Below are 24568 nucleotides of genomic sequence, written 5' to 3'. Positions count from 1 at the left end.
AACAAGAAAGCCCCACAAAAGGAGGGCCACTGAGCAATAGTGCAATGCATGTTGGGAATAAAAGAGACTAATGTGATGCGGAGCTGGCTAGAATGTTGGGCGATCATATTAAAAAAAAAAAAAAAACCAGTAAATTCTGGGGTTGGAAAAACTGTTGGAGGGGGAGCAGGCTAAGCACTTCTGGGTGGCCGGTGTTTGATCCTGGGGAGGTTTGCCCTGCAAGAAAAGACATGCAGAAGAAGAATTTTGCATATTTGGGGTTCATCCTTAGCTTGTAGGTGTGTGTGGTCTTCACACTCAAGGGGAATGTATACAGTTGGGGGAACGAAGCCTTGAGCTGAGGTCTAGGGCACATGGTTTGCTCTCAAGGGGCTTGAGATCGGCACAGAAACACGTGTTTAAATGGTGTCTCGATACCCAGCCTGTGATGATATGAATTCAAAAAATGGGGCTACATGTGGAAAGTAGGAATTCCCTGTCTGTCATGGTGTGTGCATGTGCGTGTGTGTGCATGTGCGTGTGTGTGCATGTGTGTGTGTGCATGTGTGTGTGTGCATGTGTGTGAAGTGGGCTTAGGTGCCAGTAGACCCTGCTTCTGAGGGATCAGTGGCTGTTGCCCTAAATGTCTATGAATGAGGATTCAATGAAGATAACAGATTTTAAAGAACAGAGTTTTATAGTGGATAACAGAAAAGATGGCTTAGTAAATGCTAAAAAGCATGCGCAAAATGTCTGGTGGCTTTACAAACACTGAGAATGCTGGAGGCAGGTACAGCCTAATTCTAAGCACTTCCTGTGTGGTTAGAGTGGCACGTGGTTTCAGTGGACGCTGCATGGTGGAGCTCTTAGGGACAGTGCACAGAGGGATAAGAAGCAAAAGCTGACCTGTCCACCGTCATGGTGCCACAGGCTGTTGCGATGGCAGTTGTAGAGTGGTACCCACAGGAAAAGACCCAACTGGAAACCCAGAAGAGGAGCATGCAGAGGTCATTTCAGAAGACAGTGAGAGAGAAGGAAGCAGCTGAAAGCCAGGGAGATGCGAGTGATTTCTGATAGGACACAGGGAGAGTGAAGAGAAACAGCTTGGAAACCAGGTAAACCATCTGAGAGGCGCAGAGTGTAATTGTAGCTTGGCAAAAGGACAGTTTCCCTGCCTTGTACACCAAGCATTGGTAGCTTCATTCCCTTGGCTACTCTGTGTCCAGGAGACTTGGGACAGTGTCTGTGGCCCATCAATGAACTGACGCTTTGCAGTTGCTGCAAATGTAGAGCATGTGAGTTCAAAGCCACTGGTTTGAGAAGGGCCGCAGATGTGTCTACGTGTCTACACAGTGAGTTTCATCCAGGGCTATGTAGTGAGACCTTGTCTCATTAAAAAAAAAAAAAAGAAAGAGTGTGTACCGAAATCTTGTCTTACAACAACAACAATAAGAAAAAAAAAAACTTACTTTAAGGACTCTAAAACATTATATAAATTCTAAGGCTTCCAAGTTGTGACTATTCAGCTATTTTCAGAATTCAAGTCATTAAAAACAACAACAACAACAACAAAAACCAAAGAAGAATGAAAGGGAGGGGACTGAGAATCAAATGGAGATTAAGATCTCATCTGGAAAACACTAAGTGGGGGTGGAATTAGAAAGAAGTCCCTGTCAGTGTGATGCCATCTTGGTACAAAGCTTTACTTATGATATAAACATAGTTTTCACTGCACCAAACGTTACACACACCCACCATGAATCAGAACTATCTGTTTAAAACTTACAGTTGAAAATCTGGTTTACTGGGAATAATATATTTTTCAGTGTTTTATTTATTTTTATTTTATATGCACTGGTGTTTTGCCTACATGTATGTCTGTGTGTGTTGGCTCCTCTGGAACTGGAGTTACAGATAGTTGTGAGCAGCCCTGTGGTGCTTGGAATCGAACCTGGGTCCTCTGGAAGTGTAGCTAGTGCTCTTAACCACTGCGCCATGTATTCCCATGGGGACACTGTTTTCAAATCTGTTGATGTATGTACTTCTCAGCAAAGGAGGCTGGAAGTGAGAAATCTTGAGTCCCATTTGTGCTAGTTCTAAAAGGGGGGGGGGCATCAAGCAAAATATGAGAGAACGAAACCGTTTCCATCAACGACTGTGGCGCTAGAGGAGGTTACCCAATAATTTTAAGATGACATGGGAATTGAGGAGGAAACAAAGCCAAGTGGATATTGAGAAATCTGAGGGAAATGAAATTGTTAGGTTGAGTGAGGTTGAACTTTAACTCCCTCAGTGTGCAAGACTTGGGTCAAGGAAGGTGAATGGGAGGGAAGACCAGTATCTGCTCAGGGTCGGCTGTGTATGGAGAGCTGGATCCACCCAGAGTTGACATGAATTGGCTGCTGAGAGCAGAGCACAGGCGCCAGGCCTCTGGGTGAGCCTCCTGGGAGCCGTACTGCGGCCCCAGTTTGTGCTTTCCCTAGAGGGGTGCTAATTGACTTGAAAACAGTGACAAAAAGATGCTCCACAGGATGAGTTACATCCTCAGAGACCTCAAGGGGAAGACAGGGTTGGGCAGCATAGTGGCGAGTGTAGAAGGTTTTGTGCTAGGGTATCAAGTCCCTTCTTGGTAGTCCGCTATCCTTCCTCCGAGTGCCATTGGGCCTCCCCAACAAAGGGACATGGCCAAATATGGGGCACAAGAAGAGACTTGATACCCTAGCACCATATTCAGGGGGAGGAGGTCCCCCGTTGGTCACAGTCATAGGGAAGGGGGATTGGGGTGAAAGTGGGAGGGAGGGAGGAATGGGAGGATGTATGGGATGAGATAGAAAATGAGATGTAACATGAATTATTTTATCTTTCAATAAAAATGTGTTAAAAAAAAAAAGAAGGTTTTGTGCCATTAGCTGGACTTCAGTGACGCTTGGCCATGTGCTGTCTTATGGAAAAGGCCAGTGACAGGGTGTGTTAACATGGGTAAGACAGAGGTGGGGCATAAACACCCCCAGGGAGTTCTTTAGTGGCCAGGACTGTGCCTCCAGAAGAATAGTCTCATAATCTGTGTTGAGCTTATTGGAATGCGAATTCCAGTAAGATAGGCCTAGGGCTCAGCGAGTTGGGAATCTAAGCTATGGTCTGAGAGGCTCGGAGTGGCCTGGTAGATGTGCAGCAAGTGCCATGGGCTTTGTGAGAGAACCCCTGTTCTGGCAAAGGGAGCCCAACATTCCCTGCTTTTGACTGTCTGGAAAGAAATCTGAAGCCTCAGGTTTTCTTTTTTATTATGTGGTGCATGACAAATAGCACATTAAAATTCTTCCCACGGGTCACCAGCGTCCTCAACCCAGGGTCCGTGTTAGTGGGAGGGCTCATGCTATGGCTTTGGGTGGATGTAAAGTGACGTGTGTGCGTTATCACAATACTGCCCCCAAACAGCTTCTCTGCCCTCAGCACTCTGTTTGCTCTGCTTCTCTTCCTCTGCCTCATCCCTAGCCACGCCCATCACCTGGCTGGACCCCACAGTGCTTCATTCTCTACAATGTCACGTAGTCAGTAGCATGTATCTGTGCAGCATTTGCAGATTGGCCATTAAAGTCCCTTCAGTTTTGTTTTGTTTTTTAACGGGTCAAGAGACCAGTTATTTTTAATGCTGAATAATGTGATGGACTCAAGTTTGTCCATTTGCCCATTGAAAGGCATTTTAATGGATCCCAAATGTGACTTAGGCTGCTATAAAACACATTTGTGGGTATGGTCCTGACTCATCAGGGTCATTTCATAGAAGCATGACTGTTAGGTTGCATGCAAGAGTAGGGTTAGTTTGGCAAGACCGGTTGCACAGCCTAGCGTTCCCACTAGGAATGGATGCACATTCCTGTGGCCCCACAGCCTAACCAACATTTGATCATGTCAATGTTCTCGACTTGAACCATTGTAATTGGTGCTGTGCCCTGTCTAGTGAGGTGCCTGCTAAAGTCTTGGGCCCATTGCTTTAATTGGATTGCATTTTTAAAGTATATCGTTGGCAGTCTTCATCTCTTATCTGCGCATTGTTTTCAAGTGTTTTCTCCCAGCCTGCACCTTCTCTTAACAGTGTGATTTGTTGGGCAGAAGTTTCAGTTGTGGCGAAGCGCAGCAGAGCAATACTTGGTTTCATCCAGCGTGGGTCTGGTGTTGTATCAAAAATATCCTCACCAAACTCAAATGTGTCTATGTTTTCCTCTAGGAGCTTTGTAACTCTGCTTTTTTACATTTTGGTCTATGACTCACTTTGAGATAACTTTTTATAGAACACATGAAGTTTGTGTGTATGTTTTAAATTTATTTGTTTGCCTTTTGAGAAAAGGTCTTGCTACATAGCCCAGGCTGGCTTTAAACTCAAAATCTTCCTGACTCTGACTCTCAAGTCCTAAGTGTAGGCTTGCACATATGTGTGCTGTTGCTTGTTTTTTGATGTTATGCATGTGGATGTCTAGTGCTTCTGAAAATTCATCTCTATCTTACTGTGGAGATTTTTGAGTCTTCATCAAAACTGAGTTACCTGATCCCATTTGGAGTCCGGTGTCTTTCTTCACACACATTTTATGCACACGTTACTAGACTGTCTCTGGGCAGCTCAGTTTTGGTTTTGCAGATGTAAATGGCACTGGGTTTGGCTTTTAATTTCAAACTCCACTTTGTACTGCTGGTGTATTGGAAAGAGACTGGCTCTTTATTTTAACATTGTATCCTGCCACCTGGCTGTAATCCATTGTTAATTCCAGGAGTTCTTTTTACACAGACAGCCGTGAAACTGTAGAATAAAAATGGAAACAACTGGAGTGTGTTAGAGACTTCAAATTACCCGGGGAGGGGGCGGGGGAAGAAAGAAAAGAAAAGAAAAGAAAAGAAAAGAAAAGAAAAAGCTTCCATATCTTCTTGAAGATATTTCAAGCTAAAGAGTGCTTAACATTTTTTTGATTAACTTTATTCATGTCCCACATGCACACAGACACACATGTATGCACTGGATTTTATTTAAGTGTATATATTTCTTTTCTTTCCATAGACACTAGCACTGCCTGTTGTAACTGTTTGCTGATCTGCCCTTGCCTCTTACACCTGTCTGCTTTTGACTTTGGTGTGGTCACTGCTTTGTGACCATTCTTTTTGTTGCCTGGGTGATGGTGATGGTGAAGTTGAATTCCTGATCTCCCAAGAACTCGTCCATCTCTACACTGCTTGATACTTGTACATGTCTGGTCCACAGATGTACCTTTTATAAAAGGCAAAGGAACCATGGTGATGCCCCTGGGGAGAGTGCAGTCCAGCCTCATCTCTGCCACATGCTTCCATCCCCACAAAGTAGCTCACAGGTCAGCCCATTTGATGGTACTGTCCCCATCTAACTAAGAAGGGGTGACAAGTCAGTGACGTGCTCACGGCACACTGTGGAGTATAGACAGATCTGTATCTCCATCTGTATCTGCAACTGTCATGCATTGTAGAGCTGGCCAGGTCCCAAACCTCCGGCCAAACTGTGTCTTCAGACTCACAGTTGCTTTAGCCTGTTGAGGAATGGAGAGAGATGTCACCTCTCTCTGGTGTTTAAAGTCACAGTGCCAGCATCTCGTATGTCTGAGGATTGTGCTCCCCTTGTGGGATGTGTTTCTGGAACCCCGACCCAGGACCCAGCTCTTGCTTCCCATAACTATCATTAGAGAGGAAACCCACATCTGTGTAGGCCTGATGGACTTGGGGTCATGTCAGACAATCGGTCGTTCTGACCTTAGGACTCAGGGCGGGGCCTGGCCAGCTTCACACCCACCTCTTTTGTCTTGTTCTTGTGGACAGACAGGAAACACAAGTCTTTTTATCTATTTTCTTTACTCAGATGACATCTTACAGATCAAGCCCATTTCCTGGTGCAGCTCCTTTCAGGAATAGTTTTAAAGTAATTTCTAAAGTTTTAAGATATGAAATAATTTCAGACTTACAAGAGAGTTTCAGAGTTGTCATGGGTTCTCCATCCAAATCCACCCACCAGTAGCACCCCATAAACCATAGAGCAGCAATCAGAACAGGGAAGCAAGGGCTACAAAGTGCTACAACCTGACCGTGAAACTTCTAGATGTCATTGGTGCTCACAATAGCGTCATTTTTCCCCTCTCAGGTCTTTGAGGGGTCTCCCATCACATGCAGTTGCCATCTGGGCCTTTTGTGAGCTTGATGGTTCGGATGAGTGGCCCCGTAAGCTGTAAAATGTCCCTCACTCTGGGACCATCTGATGTTTTCTCAGTACTATAACAAGATCACGTATTTTGGGCAGCAATACCACAGAAACGATATTGTCCCCTCAGGAGACAGATGGGGTGCCTTTGGGGACTCTTGTGGTGAGTAACATGGTCTCTGACTAGTGTTAATCTTTTAGATATCTACTGAAGAGTTACATGCTTTCTTGGGTCACTAGCAGATACAATTGTTGGAAAGATACTTTGTTCTCCACATAAGCAGACCTGCTGCTCCTCATAGGAGAAACCCTGTATTGCTGAAGTCCTCGGCAAGGATCCCTGTTGAAGCAAGTGTCATCTGGTGTGACCTTCTGGCCCCACTACTCAGTTGGCACTTGGCTTTTCATAAAAGGAATAACTAGCCCCCATCATTTGCATATTCGCTTGGTTACACACTTATAACAAAATGGACTCATTTGTCGTATTTTGTTGCATAAGTTATAGGTCATTGGCATATGCCCTCACTTCCTTGTACTGGAGAAGCTCCAGTTACATGCTGTTCTTGTCCTCAACCCTGACACCAGGGTCTCCATCTACTGAGAAGTAAGGCTGGGGGAAGGGGGTGGCGGTGGATGCTTCCCCACTGGACACCTTGAGTGCCATTACATTTCTTCTTCCACTTGCTGGGATTGGAAACTTTAGAGAGGAAAAGTGCATCATTCTTACTCAAACAATTATAAGAAGCTCTGACTATGGTCTCTTTAATGTATATGGCAGGAGGGTCACAGGTCACTCTCAGATGACCTTGTTTTCTACAGCCATCTCTTCTGGACTGACTTGGTGGAGAATACCAATGGCTTCAGCTTCCACAAGTACACCCAGCCGTCACAGCAGCTCCTGGTCCTGATGGGGGCTGGGGGAAGTGATGGTGATGTCATGTGGTTCCAGCCTTGTGTTTCAGACCTGGGCCATCAGGCAGCTATGGCTTTTGCCATGTTGGTGAGAGCTAAGTCCTTTCACCCCAGAGGAGGTGCATTAGGTAGATTTTTCCTCCTGGCTGAGTGTTTGGGATCTCCATGCATAATTTTCATCCTGTAATCATTTTAGAACATTCCGTGAAGGTTCCCAAGGTTAGTGCTAGTCCATGGAATTAATAGGGCTGTCTGTTATCTGTAGTGAGCTTGAGTCCCATGCATCCAGGCTCAGTGCCAGTGTCTGCACTGAACATACCACCTAATTTTAGGTGATGGACATGCATGTGTCCACCACCCCCCCAGGCTCCCCTCAGCCCTACCCCACCCCCAAGTCCACATGCATGCTGTCTAACTGCTGGAGATGTGGCCCACTGGAAAACATGTTCTCTCCGAATGCTTTTTAACCTGGAGAGTGTGGCCTTGGCTGTTTTGTTGAGGGGGCAGCAGGTGGTGGTGGTGGGGAGTGTTGAGAGCTTATGGATGAGTAGGAACAACTAAAGAGAGACAGCACACAGCAGTAGGCTGCAGGGCAGAGAAATGCTTTCAAGGGGTTCCCAGCTCTTTTGATATCCTAACCCTGCCGCAGGGGTTGCCTCTGAAACTGTAAGGTGCTCTGATGACAGCACGGAAGACAAAAAAAGATGCACTCTTCATTCTGAGTTCTAACTGGGGATCCCCAGGCCCAGCTGAAGCCTTCCTAACCATGGTCTCCCTCTGCCTTCCCTGAGGCTCTGAGTGTGACTGCTCCCCTCCCAGCCAGCCTTCCCTGCCTCACTCCATGGGCTCCCTGCACTTCAGATGGAACTCAGTCCTCCCATGGCCTGGGCGGGTGGTGGGGAAGCGCAGAGCACACTGGGTGACCGACCGGAAATCCTCTGTGCAGCGGCACATTGTGTTAGATGTGCTGAGAATGGAGTGGCCTTTGTAGCTAATTCTATCTGCTCAGAAAGGCTTGCCTCACCCCTGCGTCCCAGCTGCTGCAACCTGGCGGCACCGAACTCCACTGCCTGCTGCCTTTCTCAAACCTCGACCTTCCTTTCCAATTTTCAAGTATTTACATTAGTTAATTCATATTATGAGACCCATCTGGCTGATTTTTTTGTTTGTTTGTTTGTTGGCTTGCTTTTTTCGTTTCTTTTGTAGTTTTTTTTCTGAGACAGGCCCAGGATGTCCTTGAACCCACTCTGTAGCCCATGCTGGTCTCAATCGCAAGGTGATTCTCTTCCCTTTATCTCCTGAGTGCTGGGATTCCGTACGTCAGGAGCCACTGTGTCCAGCTCTACACCTTCCTTTAAAAAGAGCTTTTAAATAAAAACCAGTTGTTTTTTTTTTTTCTTAAAACGTTTCAGGAATTATGAAAACGAACTCCCATGCCCTCCCACTTGTTTCTTCAGTCATTTCTGTTTTGCTCCCTTTATGACCTTCCCTTACAAGAGCTCTTGAATTTTGCTCGATGCTGAGAGCGCTGGTTGACACACTTACTCCTGTAGGCCCCTGAGCTGGTCAGCATTACACTTGAAGTGGCATGTTCTTTAGCATACTGTGATGTGCTTATTGGGTTCGGAAACTTTAACATTTTTAACAGTGTCACATCCATCGTACAGTCGACTTCTTACTTTTGACAGCTGGCCTAGGACTGTCCTTTTCAGCCATTTGTCCCCCATCAGCCAGAGGCTAGTCTGGGATGACACTGCCCTGGGACTATGTATCGTGCCCGCACTGTGTCCACCATTCCTTTGGCTGACTATTAATATTTTCTCACCCAGATCAGGCTCAGGGTCACCCTCTGTCAGTCTGACCCAGGGCTGGACACATTGCCTTGCTTTTCACAAGCTTCTCCCGCCCTGTAGTGACACATCGGTTCTCACAGTGCAGAGAGAGTTGGCCGGGCTGCTGTCCTGGCCTTGCCTGGCACAGTGCTGGGTGGACGCTGTAGAGCGTCAGCTCATTTGGGGCTACCCTGCTGAAAGTGCTGAGGCAGGGAATAGCTTTCAGCCCTTTATCACGGTGGCGATCTTGCTGTGTGGAGAATTTCCCCTGGCGCATGACTTCACTCTCTGGGTCATGTACAGCCTTCTGGCTGCCGGCTCTGTAACCTTCATAGAAGCATTCATTACTGGGCGCCATCTCTGTGGATGTTGGTCTCCCTGAAGGGGCCACTTGGGCCTGTCAGTGACAACACCAGCAGATGATCAAGCCTGAGGCCTTTCTAGGCCCCCAGTGTCATCCTAGTGGTCATGTTGGTGTCTAGGATGATCCCAGAGGAGTCTAAGGGAACCCCCTGCTCCTATTACTCCTCTAAGAATAAAGCAAGCCCTTGCTGAGATGGTAAGGAGAGCTTGCCCTGTTGTCCTCAGGACTTCATTGTCTCCTGTCAGCAGTTCCCAAGCCCCCAGCTTTCGACCTACAAAGAGCTCCCGGAATGCATGCGGTCTGCATGAGTTCTCATGTACTCTGGTTGGGTGCGTGTGTGAGGACCTGGGACTTGCACGGAAGACATTTCCCTCCTGAAAGTCAGGGACGCAGGGCTTAGTCACTTGTGTTAGGGTGTCATCCTCCTCCTGCAAGGCTCCCCTAGCCTCTCACCTGCCTTCGAGTGGCAGCGCGTCCGTGTGGAGGGCTGTGGGCTCGGCTGCATCAAAGCTTCTGAAGTTTGAGGTTCTGGACGCCTGCGCTGGGAACACGAGCCACAGCTGCTGCGTGTAGCTTCAGCTGGGGATGTGACTGCTTCCCTGCCATGCGGGGTGCTACTTGCCTATTCACTCTTAGTTCCTGAGACCAGACTCTTGGCCTTTTTCTGACTTTGCATGTGTGGGGGAGATTACCCCATCCAAACATGGTAACAAATTAACTTTTAATTGTAGCCGACTTCCTTCTTTTAGCATTTTTGTGGTTTTCTTTTACCTTCCCACCTCTGCTGTGCTCTGTCCCTCACCTTGCTGAGGGGACTTGAGCTCTTCCAGATGCTAACATTTGGACTCGAAGCATTAGGGACATAGATGAGACCTAAGAAAGAAGTGGGACCTCTGAGCAGTCACCGTCAGTGTCATTGTCAGTGAGACCACGCCCTGAAGTCCAGAGCCCTCCCAAGCTCGGAGGCATGCTTAGTCAGGCCAGCACTGGAACATACACTGGTTACCTAGCAACGGACGAGGACAGGAAGACAAGTATTAAAACACAGCAGAGATGGTGGGGAAAGTGTATGTAGCAAGCGGTGACAGAGGCCAAGAGGCCTTGCTCCTCAGCTCTTGGGGCTCAGGGGGTGCAGGGGTCCAGCCTGTTGCTTCGCTAGACCCGAAAGGTGATGAAGAAGGGAAGGAAGAAGTGGGGCGTGGTGCCGGAGGGAGGAGCTTTGGCTAATGTGGAAGGGTTGAAAGAACACAGTGTAGGATTACGGCTCACATTCTTAGGCCACGAAGGGCATCTGTTGATGGCACTGCAGGTGGGATTTGTAGGAGGACACTCTAGAGGGGATGCAAAGAGTGAGCCTGTTCCTCACAGATGGGGGCAAACATGGATGAAGCTTGTTACTTCTCAGTAATCTGGCTGTCCATCCCATAATGAATGGCCAGTGTCAATAGACTAATTAACCCATACTTCTGTAAGCTGGCTGGGGGACCTACTGTTAGCTGGTTGTTGGACCTACTGTGAGCTGGTTGGAGGACCTACTGCGAGGGTCTGGCTGGGGCTGGACAACTGGGAATACAGCTGCTGAGCCACTGAGCCTGCCAAAGAGTGACAGGGTGAGGGTGTTCTGAACTCTGCAGATGCCTTGCCTCTGGAAAGAATTCCTGGCCTACTTTTTTTTTTTTTTTTTTAACTAATGAGCATTTAACTGTTTAATTTCAGATGTTAAAAAAGCCTATGATTAGAAATGTGGCTATCCTTGTCCATAACATGGGTGACTTGACCTTACCTCTTTAAGGTTACAAAATAACCCTAGTAGGTGCAGTAGTAGCTAGCACACCATTTCAAATATGAGGTTTAGGTTTCCATTAATGGACAATTCTGTAATGAGACACAGTTGAATATGTCATGCCACAGAGTGATGCATTTTTCCCCATGATCTCCTTGCCCTGGATCGACATATAACCATGGTCCTTCTAGTGGGGACCGGTCTCAGGGTCTGCTGCTGTTTCCTCTTCTGAATTCGCGCTTCTGACTGGGCAGTATTGGGTGTGGGGTATGATGTCATCCCTGGGGGGGTCAAGGCCACCTTAGGTTCACAAAAGACCTTTCACTGTCTGGGATGGCACACGTGTGTGCTTGGTTTCATCTTCATGTTTTCTGCTGTGTGGACATTTTCCAGAAGTGCTGGATCCGTGTGCTGGGTCCAGTAACCAGAGTTGCCTGCTGGGGGCCCAGTTGGGTTTATTCAACCAAAGTTGAGGCTTGCAATTGGAATGCCCAGCTCACAGCGCCTCTTGAGCCTCCAGGGTCCAGCAAGGTCTTTGCCAAGATGCTGCCTTAGGGGCAACACGCTGGGTGACTCTGCATCCTGGCAGTAAGGTACTGAGCTGGTCACCCAGCCTCAGCAGGAAGGCCATCACAAAAGGAGCATCTGGAAAGGGCAGTGGGAACCATAGATCTTGACCTGGAAATTCCAGGCTGGGGTATAATGAGCACAGCAGGCCGGCAGGCGTGTGTTTCCCTAGCACAATTGTCTGCACTTTCCTTCCGCAGTGTGCCCTGGGCTCAGGTTTTTTTTTTTTTTTCTTTCTTGCGTGTTCCTCCCATACAGTAGCAAGCCTGTGGGAGGAAGGGAACCTCCGAGGTTGTTGATGTCTTTGTAATTTTGTCTAAATAAAGGCAAGAATTAGGAGCAGAGGAAGAGGCTGGGTGTGGCAGTGGACATCTGTAATCTCAGCACTTGGCTGGGGCTGGGGAATGGCCATGAGTTCAAAGTTGCACAGTGACTTCCTAGCCTGACTGTGTCTCAGAAAACACGAAAGTGAACAGGGGAAAGGTCCAAGGACGACTATGAACACTCCCTGGTTAGTGTACGTGTGTAAAGGGGGCTTATGGGGCTTCCTTTTGTTTTTGACCGGCTGTAGACAGAGACGGGCTTTCCTGGTTGCCTCTTCAGAACAGCCTCTTTCTTTTAGGGACCTCTTCTGATGGTTCCTGGGAAGGTGAAAGGTTAGGAGTGCTTTTTTGTAGAGGCAGCCTCTGGTGGTGGAGTCAGAGGCCTTGGCTGAGGCAGGCCTCACTCCCTGGACTGTACAGAGGCACGCCAACACCTCAGCTGCACCATAGCAATCACACAAATTCTTGTTGGTGACATTTCCATGAGAACCTGTGTCTAGAGCACAGATGAGGTGCTGGGGCCGACTTTGTTCCTTTCCTTCCTCCTGTGTCCTCAGAGCGCTACATCTAGTCCGTTACACGCAGGCCAGGGGCTCATGCCCCTCCGTGTTTTTGGATTCCTTTGAACAGGATTCACTGTTTCCTGGCCTCCTGCCTTTGCACAGCTGGACTACGGAGGCCTGCGCAGAGCTCTGTGACCATCCTCCCGTGGCCCTGGCCTCTATGGAAACCCCAGAGGTTTTGTTCAGAGACTTGTGCCTTTCTGTTACGTGACAAGCACAGTGCCTGGGTAAGAAGCAGGAGGAGTGTCCATCATTGTTAGGGGCTGAGGTCTGGGCAAGCACCCAGATGCCTCTGTGCTGGCTTTCTCCACTCCAGCTGCCAGCCATGGTGGGGACTCTCCCAGAAGCCTCACAGGAAGTGGTTCTCAGAAAATGCTCTTTGGATGCCAGGACCCTCTGTTTAGATTCATGTCCCTGCTGCATGATGGGAGTGTTCAAGATTTTTTATTTTTTTATTTTTATTTTTCAACATGCTTCTGTTTTCAAAGTGACTTAAACCGAGCATCTTGTGTCTTCTGTCCTCTGCACATGAGGTCCTGCGTGGTTGGTGTGAGCAAGGTAAAGGACACTTGTTTATGAGCAACAGACACCTGAGGACCAGGGAGAATGTGGCAGAAGACAGAGTGACAGGTTTCGGAGTCTGGGGGCAGAAAGGGGCAGGACAAAGGTTTTCCTTAGGGAATTCAAAACTATGTAACAGCTGTGGATTTGGCTGCCCCCTCTGGCTGAGGCACACATCCCTAGCAGGATGTGATGGGTAGGTGGGGCCTTGAGCTAGCAGCTGTGTGTGTGTGTGTGTGTGTGTGTGTGTGTGTGTGCGTGCACTCCTGTGCCGTGGGGGAGGGAGGAGACTGACATTTCTATTTCCCAGCTGTAAGCATCCTTGGCGGAACATTGAGACTGTAAGAAGAGTTCTGGGAATTTGAGGAAAAAACAAAAAACAAAAAACAAAAACAACAAAAAAAACCCAAAACCTTCTGCCTTCTAAAAGTTACTGCAGTGAAATATACACTATGAAAACTTTACCATTTGAGTGGCTCTTAAGCGTGCAGCTCGCTGGCTTCAGGCACATTCACACTGGTTCTCAGCCCTCACCACCACCCGTCTTCAGAGCTCTGCACATCTTAGGACTTGGCGACTTTGGAGCCTGCCCTTAGTGGACAGTAGAGATGGTGAGGAACTTGCAGGAAAAGGGTGGGGACTGGGGAATGTCCCTGACCTCTGAGTGCAGTGCACTGTGAGCAGTGCACTGGCCACAGGTACAAACCTGCTCAGGGTGAAGGGACTTTGCTCTGGGCCTCAGTTATGGAAAGCTGTGGCTGACTCTCAGCTACAACCTGAGTAGCACCAAAACCTAGAACAACTAGCAAATTATTCCCGGAGACACATCCACTGGTAACCCTAGGCTATGAAACACAGTAGGGAAAAGAGATTAATTTTTAAAAAAATATTCAAAGTATATCTTATTATCTAAACTTAATTTTTAAAAAGACTGCCCATCTCATCTTGACTTGTAGGATATGTTTGTTTGACTCAAACTACTAGCCACACAGTGGTAGCAAAGGTTCTGTAGAATCTTCTAGATGTTAAAATGTTCTGTATAATGATTTGCATGTGAGGTCATGGTTTTATTTCTATAGATCTCCTAAAAATAAGCCTCAGTGGGGTCTGAGGAATTTATGGATGTAAATAAGAGGGCAAAACAGGTTTTTTGTTTTGTTTTGTTTTGTTTTGTTTTTTTTCTTTTTTTGGCTCGAATTAAGGAACAGGGCACTGGGATTTAGATGTAGTTTAAAGTGGGAGTCAGACTTAGTTCCATAATAAATTATGAATGATTTAACTCTGGTAAGTATTTTTCTTAATGCTCCTCGGAAATGCGAGGGTTTCAGATGCCACTGCACAGTTCTGCAGCTGCACAGCATCCTGTTGATGAGTACAGCCGCTTGTCCTTGTGAGTGCAGCTCAGAGTCAGCATGGGTTTCTCCTGTCTCGGGGGAATCAGTCTGCCCTGGGGTCCCCAGGGATGTGTGGTCTGGCAAGGAGCTCCACAAAGCATGGTGCAGCTGACTGAGGAAGCCCCACAGGTATGACACAGCACCAATACCGCAGTGGGGCATGCCTGAGAAACCACAGTTTTGACCGACAGCGGTTGCGGTTGCTTCTCTGCTGTGGTTTCCCTCAATTTTCTTGTCTGACCATAAATGTGCAAAGTTTTAGGTAGCTCCTTTGAAAGTGCCATTTATGGTCTACACAGTAGCCATTGGGGTACACCAGCCATTATCGTCCCTACACTTAGGAAAGTTTTTGTTCCATGTTGTTCACATTGGCGTGATCACACAGAAACCACCTGGACAAAACCCTTGCCACTCGCCAAGCACCACGCTGCCATGCCACTGTCTCTGCGCATGCGCACTGGTTTTTGCTGCACACACTACATGCACTTTCTGTTTATATTTTGTCTGAGTTTTTAAGCGCAACTTTAAGGATACAAGTCAGGTGATATTATCCTTGGGCGGTGATGCTTCTAAGGTGACACTTCTAGCTTTGAGAACTGCATTGTACATTAGCGACTGTCACATATAAAGAGTACAAATCCTTTCATTTCTTTGAAAAACTGCTTTGCATGTGAGGCTGGGCAGGTGTGCTGGTACTTCTGGGCTCCCTCCGGGCTTGGTGGGATTAGTCTAGACATGCAGGTTTGTAAGACATGCCTCATACCAGACATGCAAGGTGACCAGCCTTGATGGCTGCTTAGAGGGACATTTTGTAGTCTCTCTGTGACTGGAAAGCTGCAGATTTTGAGCCAACAAGAACTGCGTTTATAGGGAGAGATCTGAGCCCACAAAAAGGACTGCCTTCTGCTGTCCTCACGTTTCCCATCCTGGGTCAGGATACTTGTGTCTGAAAGACAGTGACACTCCCCACGTGCCCAGATCATCACTAGTGTGGTGATTCCTCTGTGGGGTTCTGTCTCTCTTCATACCGTGTCTTCCTGTTGGAACGTCCTCCTCATTTGTCACCCTGGCTTGGAGCTCTGTGGCCCTGCTGTCAGCGTGAACCATACACAGGTGCCCTGTGGGCCACAAACACTGTCATCCACAAAGGACGTTCACTTCCGCCTCCCTTTTCAAAGGCCTTGTGCTACCACCAGGCAGTGATTGGGCCCGAATTATTAGTTTCACACATATTTTTCTCCTCCCTCCTGCTAGGAGGGACAGACTGCTGTCCAAAGTCTCCCATGGACCAGGGACGGTTTGTGGCTTTCCTCTCTCCGTCCTTGACTCTGGCTGGATTTTAGGGTGGGTGGCAGGAGAGACTGGGGTGAGTGAGCTTTGGGAACTGGAACTGAACCAGTGTTACTCCATGCGTAAAAGGATATGCTTTTCCTTGCAAAAATAATAGAATCATGCATTAAATAAGTCCTAATAATGAGGAGAGTATGAGCTGCAGGGTATGGCAAGCAGAATGAAAAATTATTATATGAATTTGATGACAGTGGAATCACTAATTGACAATAGAATTGCCAAGTGGGAGAACGGAGCCCTTTATCGCCTGTTGTGAAATAAGCTTCACCACAGGCATCTGCGCCTTTCTCTCTACTCCAGTGTAGAGCGTTGCATGGAGAGAGAGAGAGGACCACGAACCTCCTGCATCCCTCTGTGAGTCATATCAGTAGCCATTTAAACTGTTTAATTGTTCAGTGAAAGACAGCGGGGTGCTCTAGCCACTGGCTTCATGAATCCTTTTGGAGCACTGCGTGTCAATCATTCTTGAAATATTTCCCTAGTCACTTAGGCCTTTTTTCTTTCCCCTTTTCAGTTTGCTCCAAACTAGGGCTCCTTAAAGGCTCAGTCAATGGAATGTGGAAGGATAAATGAAACATTTTCTCTGCTCATTCCTGTTGTGTGTGAAGTTAGCCCTTCTGTTCTGCTGCTCAGTTGTTGACTGGCAGCCCCGAGGATGGGAAGGCTTTACTCTGTATGGATCTGTGGGGTGTATGCGAGGTGCCTGGTGTAGAGTTAAACCACGCCTGGGGCTTGGAATGGGTCCTGAAAGAAAGCACTGCACATGCTCTGATGTAAGAATGGGTAGCACATGCTCCGGATCACAGACAGAAAGGTCCTAGTGATTCCCCAAGAGCTCCCAGATTCCACATATGAGCCATTTAGGGACCTGTCTGAAGGTAGAATGTGGAAAAGATGGTGTGTTTGACCTGGGGGGTCAGATATAAGGAGCAGTGGTAGATGTATGAATTCAGTGGGTGAGGGAAGACAGGAGGCTAGAGGTGTGGAGGGAGTAAGGGTGAGCTAGGGTGGCGAAGGCGGGGAAGGAAACAGCCAGGAGGTGGGAGAGGAAGGAGAAGAGCAGGACGGGAACAAAGCTTGGTTGTACACACTGCCCTCTCACGAAGGGAGCCAGCTTCTCAAAGATGGAGGAGACAGATATCTTCCATTTCTTCATGCCTGGCTGTGTAGAATTTGCTCTTTCTTCAAGGACAACTGGGAAGTCCTTGTGGCCAGACTTGTGTGATGGTCTTTGAGGGGTCAGTGGCTACGGGATGGGGTAGGGGAAGAGAGAATCGTTCTGACCTCATGGGCCAGTGAGAACAGCACGCAGGGACATGAAAGGTAGGCTCCTAAGTGCTGTCTGAAAGTAAGGACTTGCTGAGCCCACTGCGCTGTCCCTCGCCAGTGACTCACAGTCATGGGAAGACTCATTCTGGGTCATGTTTGCCATGGGTCCCCTTGGACATACACAGTCCACCAGCTCATTGCAGCCCATCCAATGGCCACTGTCACATGACAGCTAATTATAGCCACATCTGTCTTCAGCTGGAAAAAGGACCAATAAGCTGGAGATGAAGCACTGGGCCTCATTATGTGTTCCCTCTGGGGTGTCCTTTACCCCAGAAAGAACATTTGATGTCCACCCCCGTCCAGTGGGAGAAAGAGGAGAAAAGCAAAGAAAATGAGTCAACAAAATTGCACGACAGAGGAAAATAGGACAAGAAGTGCAGTCACATGTTGGTAGTGCTCGAAGCCAAGCCAACACCCTCGCTTCCACAGCGCACGGTGTTGGTGGGAACCCACATGGGTTCTGCAACCCACTCTCAAACGAGAAACAGATGGGGCCTGGATTGCACAGGCGAAGCCTTAGTCATATTATTGGGGGGCAGGGAAGAAGGGGAAAGGAGCAGAACATTAGAAACTGAACTGGCTTGCTAATTTTTAATTGTATTTTTTGCCAAGAATGTATCAACACTTGTAGTTGTTTTTAAACTAGAACACAGTTACTTTTTTAAGTTTACAGGGTAGTAATGGTTGTTCTGTGTCTGTCTTCCATGATCAAATGAGACAGAAACGATACTTTGCTGACTAAATTCTCCTTTCAGTTGAGTGAAGATAGAGAATGATTCTCACACCCCTTGGGGGTGGTTTCTGCCTTACACGGGCAGAACACAATGATGCACTAATGAGGTAAGCACAGGTGAAGGTGGGTGTGAGCCTCTTAGACAGCAGGAGACAAACTTTTACTTTTAAATCTACCAGGCATGTTTTTGAAAGATCAAAAAATGCTGGGCAAATGACAGGTTTTTGTTTGAAGAGAGACCTTTGGGCTTTGCATAGGCTAAGCACACACTGTGCCAGGGACCTATCCTCCTGGGCCTCCTTTTACCTTTTATTTTGCGACAGGGGTCTCCCTAAGTTGCCCGGGTTAACCTTGAACTCAGTGAGGCCCAGGAAGGCTCTGAACTTGGGATCCTTCTGCCTCAGCCTCCCAATTAGCTGGCAACACAAGCCTGTGCCACCAAAGCGAGCTCGAATCTAATCCTTTAAGAGACTATTATTTATGCTGTGATATTTGACCTATATTGTGATCTCTATTTTGTTATATTAATTTTCTAACTCTGTGCAGTTGAGGATGAATTCTATAGACATTTCCAGTCTGGTAGAGGGTTGTACCCCTGACCACCCACCACAGCACACAAAGGCTTGGCTTGCCATGCTCTCTTCCTTAGTGTATACTTTTAATTCTGCTCCAGTAGCCCTGAAATACATTTCCCCCTCTTTATGTATTTCTTTTGTTGGGTAAGTAGTCATCCTGAAGACCCCTGAGGAAGTGCTGTGACAGGAAGCGCAGCAGGCTAGCAATATCCCCTATGAGAGTGTTTTGACATTTTGCACAGGACAGGGAATGTGTAAAGGAATCTGAAAGATAAGCTGTTTGGGCTTTGCAGAGCTCCACATGTCCGTATTTGGAGGGATACGGAACACATGAAAATCGTTCAAGTGGGGATCCCAACCGTGCATCGCCATCAGTAGCAAGGGAGCATCAGACATGCAAGGGCTCATGCTGTGTGCTCCTTTCAAGCATGGCGCTCATAGCACACATGCCACAGTTAGCGAGTCTGTAGGGCAGACCATCCCTCTACACAGAAGCTTTTCAGCTGGCATGCCCTCCAGCACACTCATTCAGCGAGCATTCTGTCACTGGTCCATCACACGGAGTCGGCAGTGATGTTTAGAAGGGGCTTCTTGATGTCTTCAGTTCAGGGACAACCTGGAAGAGTCTTCATCTTGCTGAAGGTCACTGTCCTCCATCCCTCCCCTGCCTTCTATGGCAGGGACACTGCACATCGTGTGCTTTCAACCTAACGTAGTTAACGCACGTTAAGGCTGATGGTTGTTCTTTCCAGAAACCTTAATGGGAGTGTGAGAGAAAGTTTTACTAATGTGCGAGTGGTTTTACCTCATCCCGAGAACCTTGCAGAGATAGAATAGAAAAGGTATTTGGTCTGGGGATTACTTCAAAGGGCCCTCTGCATTCCTTGAATACTGTGTCTTCTGTTTCGTTTCATGCAGTCTCTGCGGTTGAAGGTCATGTGCGCCCACGTCTGAAGGGACCTGGGGGTGCTGGTTATCTTTTGTTACTATGACCAAATGCCGGGCAGGAAGGATTTACTCCGGCTCGCGTTTCCAAGACCCGGGTCAGTTCATGGAGAAAGCATGGTGGCAGGTGGCCCCATCGTGACAGAAGCATCCAGCTGAGACTTCACATTTTGGTGGAACAAGAGCCACAAAGAGAAGGAAGTGGGGCTTGAGTTATGAAGCCTCGCAGCCCACCCCTAATGACCAGCATCCTTCATTAAGACCCCGCTTCCTAAGGGCTCCACACCCTACCAAAACAGTGCCACCTATGGGAGCCCACGGGAGCTGCCATCATTCAAACCAGGACACAGGGCATTGGAAACGTGTTTACTCTCTTGTTCATTACTGCATGATGGATGGGTCTGGTGGGGAGCGGCAAACAGGACTTTGAGAAGTGATGTGACTTTCCCCTGTGTACTTGGGTTGTCGACCCGCTTGTCTGTGGATGGTCAACTTCTGCGAGATAGACCAAGTCTCACATAGCCTGCCCTTTGAGGTTATGTGGTCACATTCCAGGGCCCCAAGTGGGCAGCATTCCTGACCCACTTCCTCCTGTCTGTATCTCATGGGAAGAGAGAACAGGACTTAGCTAACCTAATTGACCCTAGGAGGGAAGGGATCGTGCAATTCACAGAATGTTCTAGTTCCTCCCGTTCTAGGATCTGAAACAGATGGGCCAGGAGCTGGTGGATGTGGCCCAGTGTGCTCCAGACATGAGCAGGCCTTGTAAAGTCCCTCAGATCTGGAGCCACACAAATCTTTTGCAAATCACAAGTGCATATATCTTCCCCTTTTGCTGAGGGGCCTCAGGGAGTCGTGAAAATTGTGATGTAACCCCTAACATGTGAGGTCCCCAATAACCTCAGACCTATGTAAGTCAGTGTCCTGGGCCCCTCTCATGGGAAAGTTACCATGCATGGATAAGACCTTGTGGATAAAGGCTTCTGTTTTAATTAGGTGTTTCAGAAGTAAATGTCAAACCAGACTGAAAGGGGACCTCAGGGTACCATTTGTATTGGTTTTAATTCTGTGCCAGGCAACAGTGGTAGAACAGGCTCCCTCTGTCGGGGTGAAGTCCAGCAGGGGCCACTTTATAAAAGTGGAAATCATTAAGGACCAGAATAGTGACATCTCAAACTAAATCCTATTAAACAAAGTAAACAAATATCACATGATTCGTGGCTGTTTTTCTAAAACTTGATGTTTGCTTTTAATCAAGCCATTTACATAAGATGCAAGGCCACCCTGAGTATGCCCCAGAAAGCGTCATCTCTAGCTCTTCACACTGTGGGTCTGGAGGTTATTTTGTCTGTAGGTCCAGGACCAAGAAGATTGAGGAAGAGAATTTAGAGTTCTAGGGCAGCTTGATTTATATAGTGAGACCCTGTCTCAACCTCCCACCTTTGAGCTTCCTTCCTTCCTTCCTTCCTTCCTTCCTTCCTTCCTTCTTTCTTTCCTTCTTTCCTTCCTTTCTGAAAAGCAGACCATAATTTAGATGTTATTATGACACCTGACTCTTCTGAATTGCTTCCCGGGGTGGGGGGGGGGGCAGCATTTGGTAATAAGATTTCCTGTATGCTTAAAAACAATACTGATTTTCTACGTGAATAAAGATTCATGCGCTGGCTCTGGGATTAGACATTTTTGTGTTTAGGCTGTGGCGGGGAGGGGCACTGTAGCTCCTTGGTTTTGGTTCTAGACTCTCTGAATAGTTTCTTGGGACCTGGCGTAGATCCCAGCCGAGATGCCTACTAGTTGCGCACACCTCAGGCTTTCTGTGCTGTGAGCCTTGGCTTTACTGTCTCTGCCCAGGTTTGGAGGTTGGGGTGTCCCCTGTGCTTATGGAATCCACTGATGTACATAGGGACAATTCTAGGAAATAGACCCAAAGACCTCCTTCAGAACGAATGGAGCTGAGTGTCCCAGATGGCAATGGCATTTCAGACAGAAAAATCCCAGCCTCACCACAGAGCTGACTTTAGCTTCTCTTGAAATGTGACATCTCAAAGGAACCACCACTGGCTTTCACATAGGAAATCTGTTTGCCTCAGGCTTTTGTGGAGTCTCTGCAAAATGTGGGTGAGTGGGAGCCATTTCTCATGTAGCCCCTGCAGATCAGGTCATGGCCTCGATTGCCTGGTTAGTTTCTCTGGGTGAAATCAGTGAGCAAAGGGCTAGACTCAGCAGGACTGAACAAGTAGGGTGAAACGCCCTTGCTTCAAAGCAGAAGGTGTGCGAAGTGGCAGGTGCCAATGAGGGAGCAGGCCGGCCACCCTTGGGGGACTTAGAGTTGATGGTGTGGTGGTGTCAGTGACGTGGAAGCTGAGACAGACTCAGCAGCGGGTGGCACGCCACTGGCTAATTAATTAGTAACACTCTTTCTTAGTGGGCTTCCTAGCCAGGTAGTTTTTGGTTAAAAAGCTGTCTTGAGACAGCTCCACACTAAGCTCAGGGTGTGGCTAAAGGCTCAGAGTTTCATGGGACCCAGGTGGTCAGAGGTAAGACACTTAAGTTGGCTGAGGCCTTTGGTGTTTTTCTCTGTGTGTTCTGCATGGTCCACCTTCAGCCCGGCTAAAGACTCCGGCCCTGATGATGGCTGAAACTCACATTTGGAGCCGGAGGAGGAGCACAGGGAGCGTTTGAAATGTCAGGAGGACTGTAAGAGAACAGGCTGAAATGGCTGGGATGTGAGTCAGAGAGGAGAGCAGATCTGGCCGCTGGGCTTTGCTTGGAGAGCTGTCAAGTGTCCCCATCTACAAACTAGAAAATGAAGACCAGCTCGCCCACCGTCTTGCTCAGCTTCAGCTCATGAAATAAGTGTCTCCAGATGTGCTTGTTTTGGGCAGAGGATCTCCATGGTGATGCAGCCTCAAGGATGCTGTTAAAAACATAGGCTTCTCATGAGCCAGGGGCTATTAATAGCATACTTTTATTCTGAAGGAACTGTTACCACCTGAAGCAGAATATGGGTCTAAATTTTATTTCCATGCAGACACAGCACATCTAATAAAGTCTGCTAAATGGCTCACTCTGTATCCTCCCGCCCTTTTAAACACCATATTGCTGTCTATAAGGGTTTAAAACTTGGGTTTGGCCAAGGGCTTCATGAATTGTATGTAGGCTCCATTCTCTCTGTGTGTGTGTGCATGTGGTTTTTTTTTCCCCCCTTGGCCACTTTATGTCCTGGAAGCTGAGTTGGCTTCTGATTTCAGTCTTGTCTCAGAATGTTATGTTAAACCTCCCCAGCTTCTGTCCGTACTTTGGGATGTTTTTTTTTTTTTTTTAAAGATATGATAGTAGCTGGGGTCTCACTGGGCACTTGGACAGGTTCCTCTCCGCCTCTTGCTGATGTATGTTAGCAGGCAACAGCAAACACGTTTTGTAATGGAGTGTTTTTTAAATGACTGTCCAAGCTTTCATTGAGTTTAAACACTCAGGCCCAAAAGACAGCCCTGCCACTTGTTCTTTCTCTAGTCTCTTGTGTAGCTCTGAGTCCCTGGAAACACGAGGGAAAAGCAGAGGCCACCTTAGGGAACCCTTGCTCTTTCATGGTGTTAGGTGTGAGCCTCTTAAGTCAGAGCCAGGCCATTTTCTTTGCCTCACAACTCTGTTCACATAAGCCCCAGGTGAGACCGATTTCAGTAGACAAAAGACAGCAGCCAGTCTTGTGACCTGTGTCTCTGTGTCCCGGGCTGTGACCCGTAGAACCCAAGGCTTTCTCCATGAGGTGTGTGACTCATTACTAGCTGCGTTCAGGTTCTGGTACTGCTGGATCTTGCGAGAGGTGACGAGTGGGACGTACTTCATAACTGGGTGTTGTAGGATGCTGATCTCATAATTCAAACCTGTTTTTAAAAAATCACATTTATTTATTTGTTTATTATGGGTGAAGGTGTGTACATGTGCCACAGCACACGTGGCATTCAGAAGACAGCTTGCCACAGTGTGCTTTCATTTTTCACCATGTGGGTTCCGGGAGTTGGATGCCAGCAGCCAGTCGGGCTTGGTGGCGAGTGCTTTTATCCACTGAGCCATCACTCTGGTTCTCAGTGCAAATCTTGACCATACCTTGAAAGTGATCTCCTGTTTAAACGTTCTTTCTTTCTTTCTTTCTTTCTTTCTTTCAGGGTGATTGTGGTGGCTCTGGCTGTGGAAAATGTGACTGTCATGGCGTGAAGGGACAAAAGGTGAGTGGACACACTCATGATCCTTTCTGAATGCCGCTCCTTCTCCCGGATGAGCCTAACCTTCCTGCTTTAACAATCTCCCCAGAGCAGCAAGGGAAGCAGAGTGGTAACAGGGTTCTGAGCAACATTCTCACTGTGACAGGCATGCTCCAGGGGCCGTCATAACCAGAGGCTGAGCGTGCTGACGGCAGAAGAGCAGGCCTACAGGCACAGTGTTTTGACTCAATGGTGCTTTTTGGAATTGATGGATAAGGACTAAATTCAGCTTATTTTTTGGGGGAAAAAAAGTTCCTATATGCTTTGAAGGCTTTCTGTTCAAATTAATATTTTCGAAACAAGTTTTCATCTTTTACACACTTGGCTAGATTCATTTATAAAAATGAGGAGTTTTTGTTGTTTCTCAGATGTAAGATGCCAGTTATCTGAACAAGCTCTCTACCCCTTCTGTTTAAGAATCACAGATGTAGGAAAAATTTTTTTTCTCTTTATTTTTGTAGGGCAACTCTCCTTTTAGTTTTAAAATATATTTGTATTTATTTGTTATTTGGCACTTTCATATATGTGTTTAGTGTAGCTTGATTACATTTACCCCAAAGATTCCTTTCGCATCGTCCCTCAGACCACACTATGGAAGTCATGAGTCCTAAATGACACACAAATGTTTTCAGTTCCCAAGGATCCCCCCCCACCCCTGCCCCCCTGTTCCCCCACCTCCCACCCGCCACTGATATTCTAAAATGGTTTTCTCACCATTTCTCACCGCCACACACATCACAGATAAGAGTAACAGCCACCTAAGTGGGAAAGAATGCCAAAGCCAGAGAAAGTTTGTGGTCAGTTTCTGAGACGTGCGTTCCCAAGTCCCTGAGGAACACTGGATGGTGTTCCCGCGCAATTTCCCCTGTGGAAACGATTGCCACA

General features: G+C 47.5%; 1 protein-coding gene across 1 annotated transcript in view; it reads left to right on the top strand.

Moving 5' to 3' along the window:
- The window catches only part of Col4a1 (collagen type IV alpha 1 chain), a 108828-nt gene that overhangs the window by 20903 nt on the left and 63357 nt on the right, over window positions 1–24568 (top strand). The window contains exon 2 of the mRNA XM_051169671.1: window positions 23588–23647. Within this exon, the coding sequence (XP_051025628.1) occupies window positions 23588–23647 (60 nt within the window). The remainder of the gene's footprint in view (window positions 1–23587; window positions 23648–24568) is intronic.

The sequence above is a fragment of the Acomys russatus genome, chromosome 27 (assembly GCF_903995435.1).
Source record: "Acomys russatus chromosome 27, mAcoRus1.1, whole genome shotgun sequence".
In the NCBI taxonomy this organism is placed as follows: Eukaryota; Metazoa; Chordata; class Mammalia; order Rodentia; family Muridae; genus Acomys; species Acomys russatus.
The sequence above is the reverse complement of the archived record's forward strand: the minus strand, read 5'-3'. Positions and strand labels throughout refer to the sequence as shown.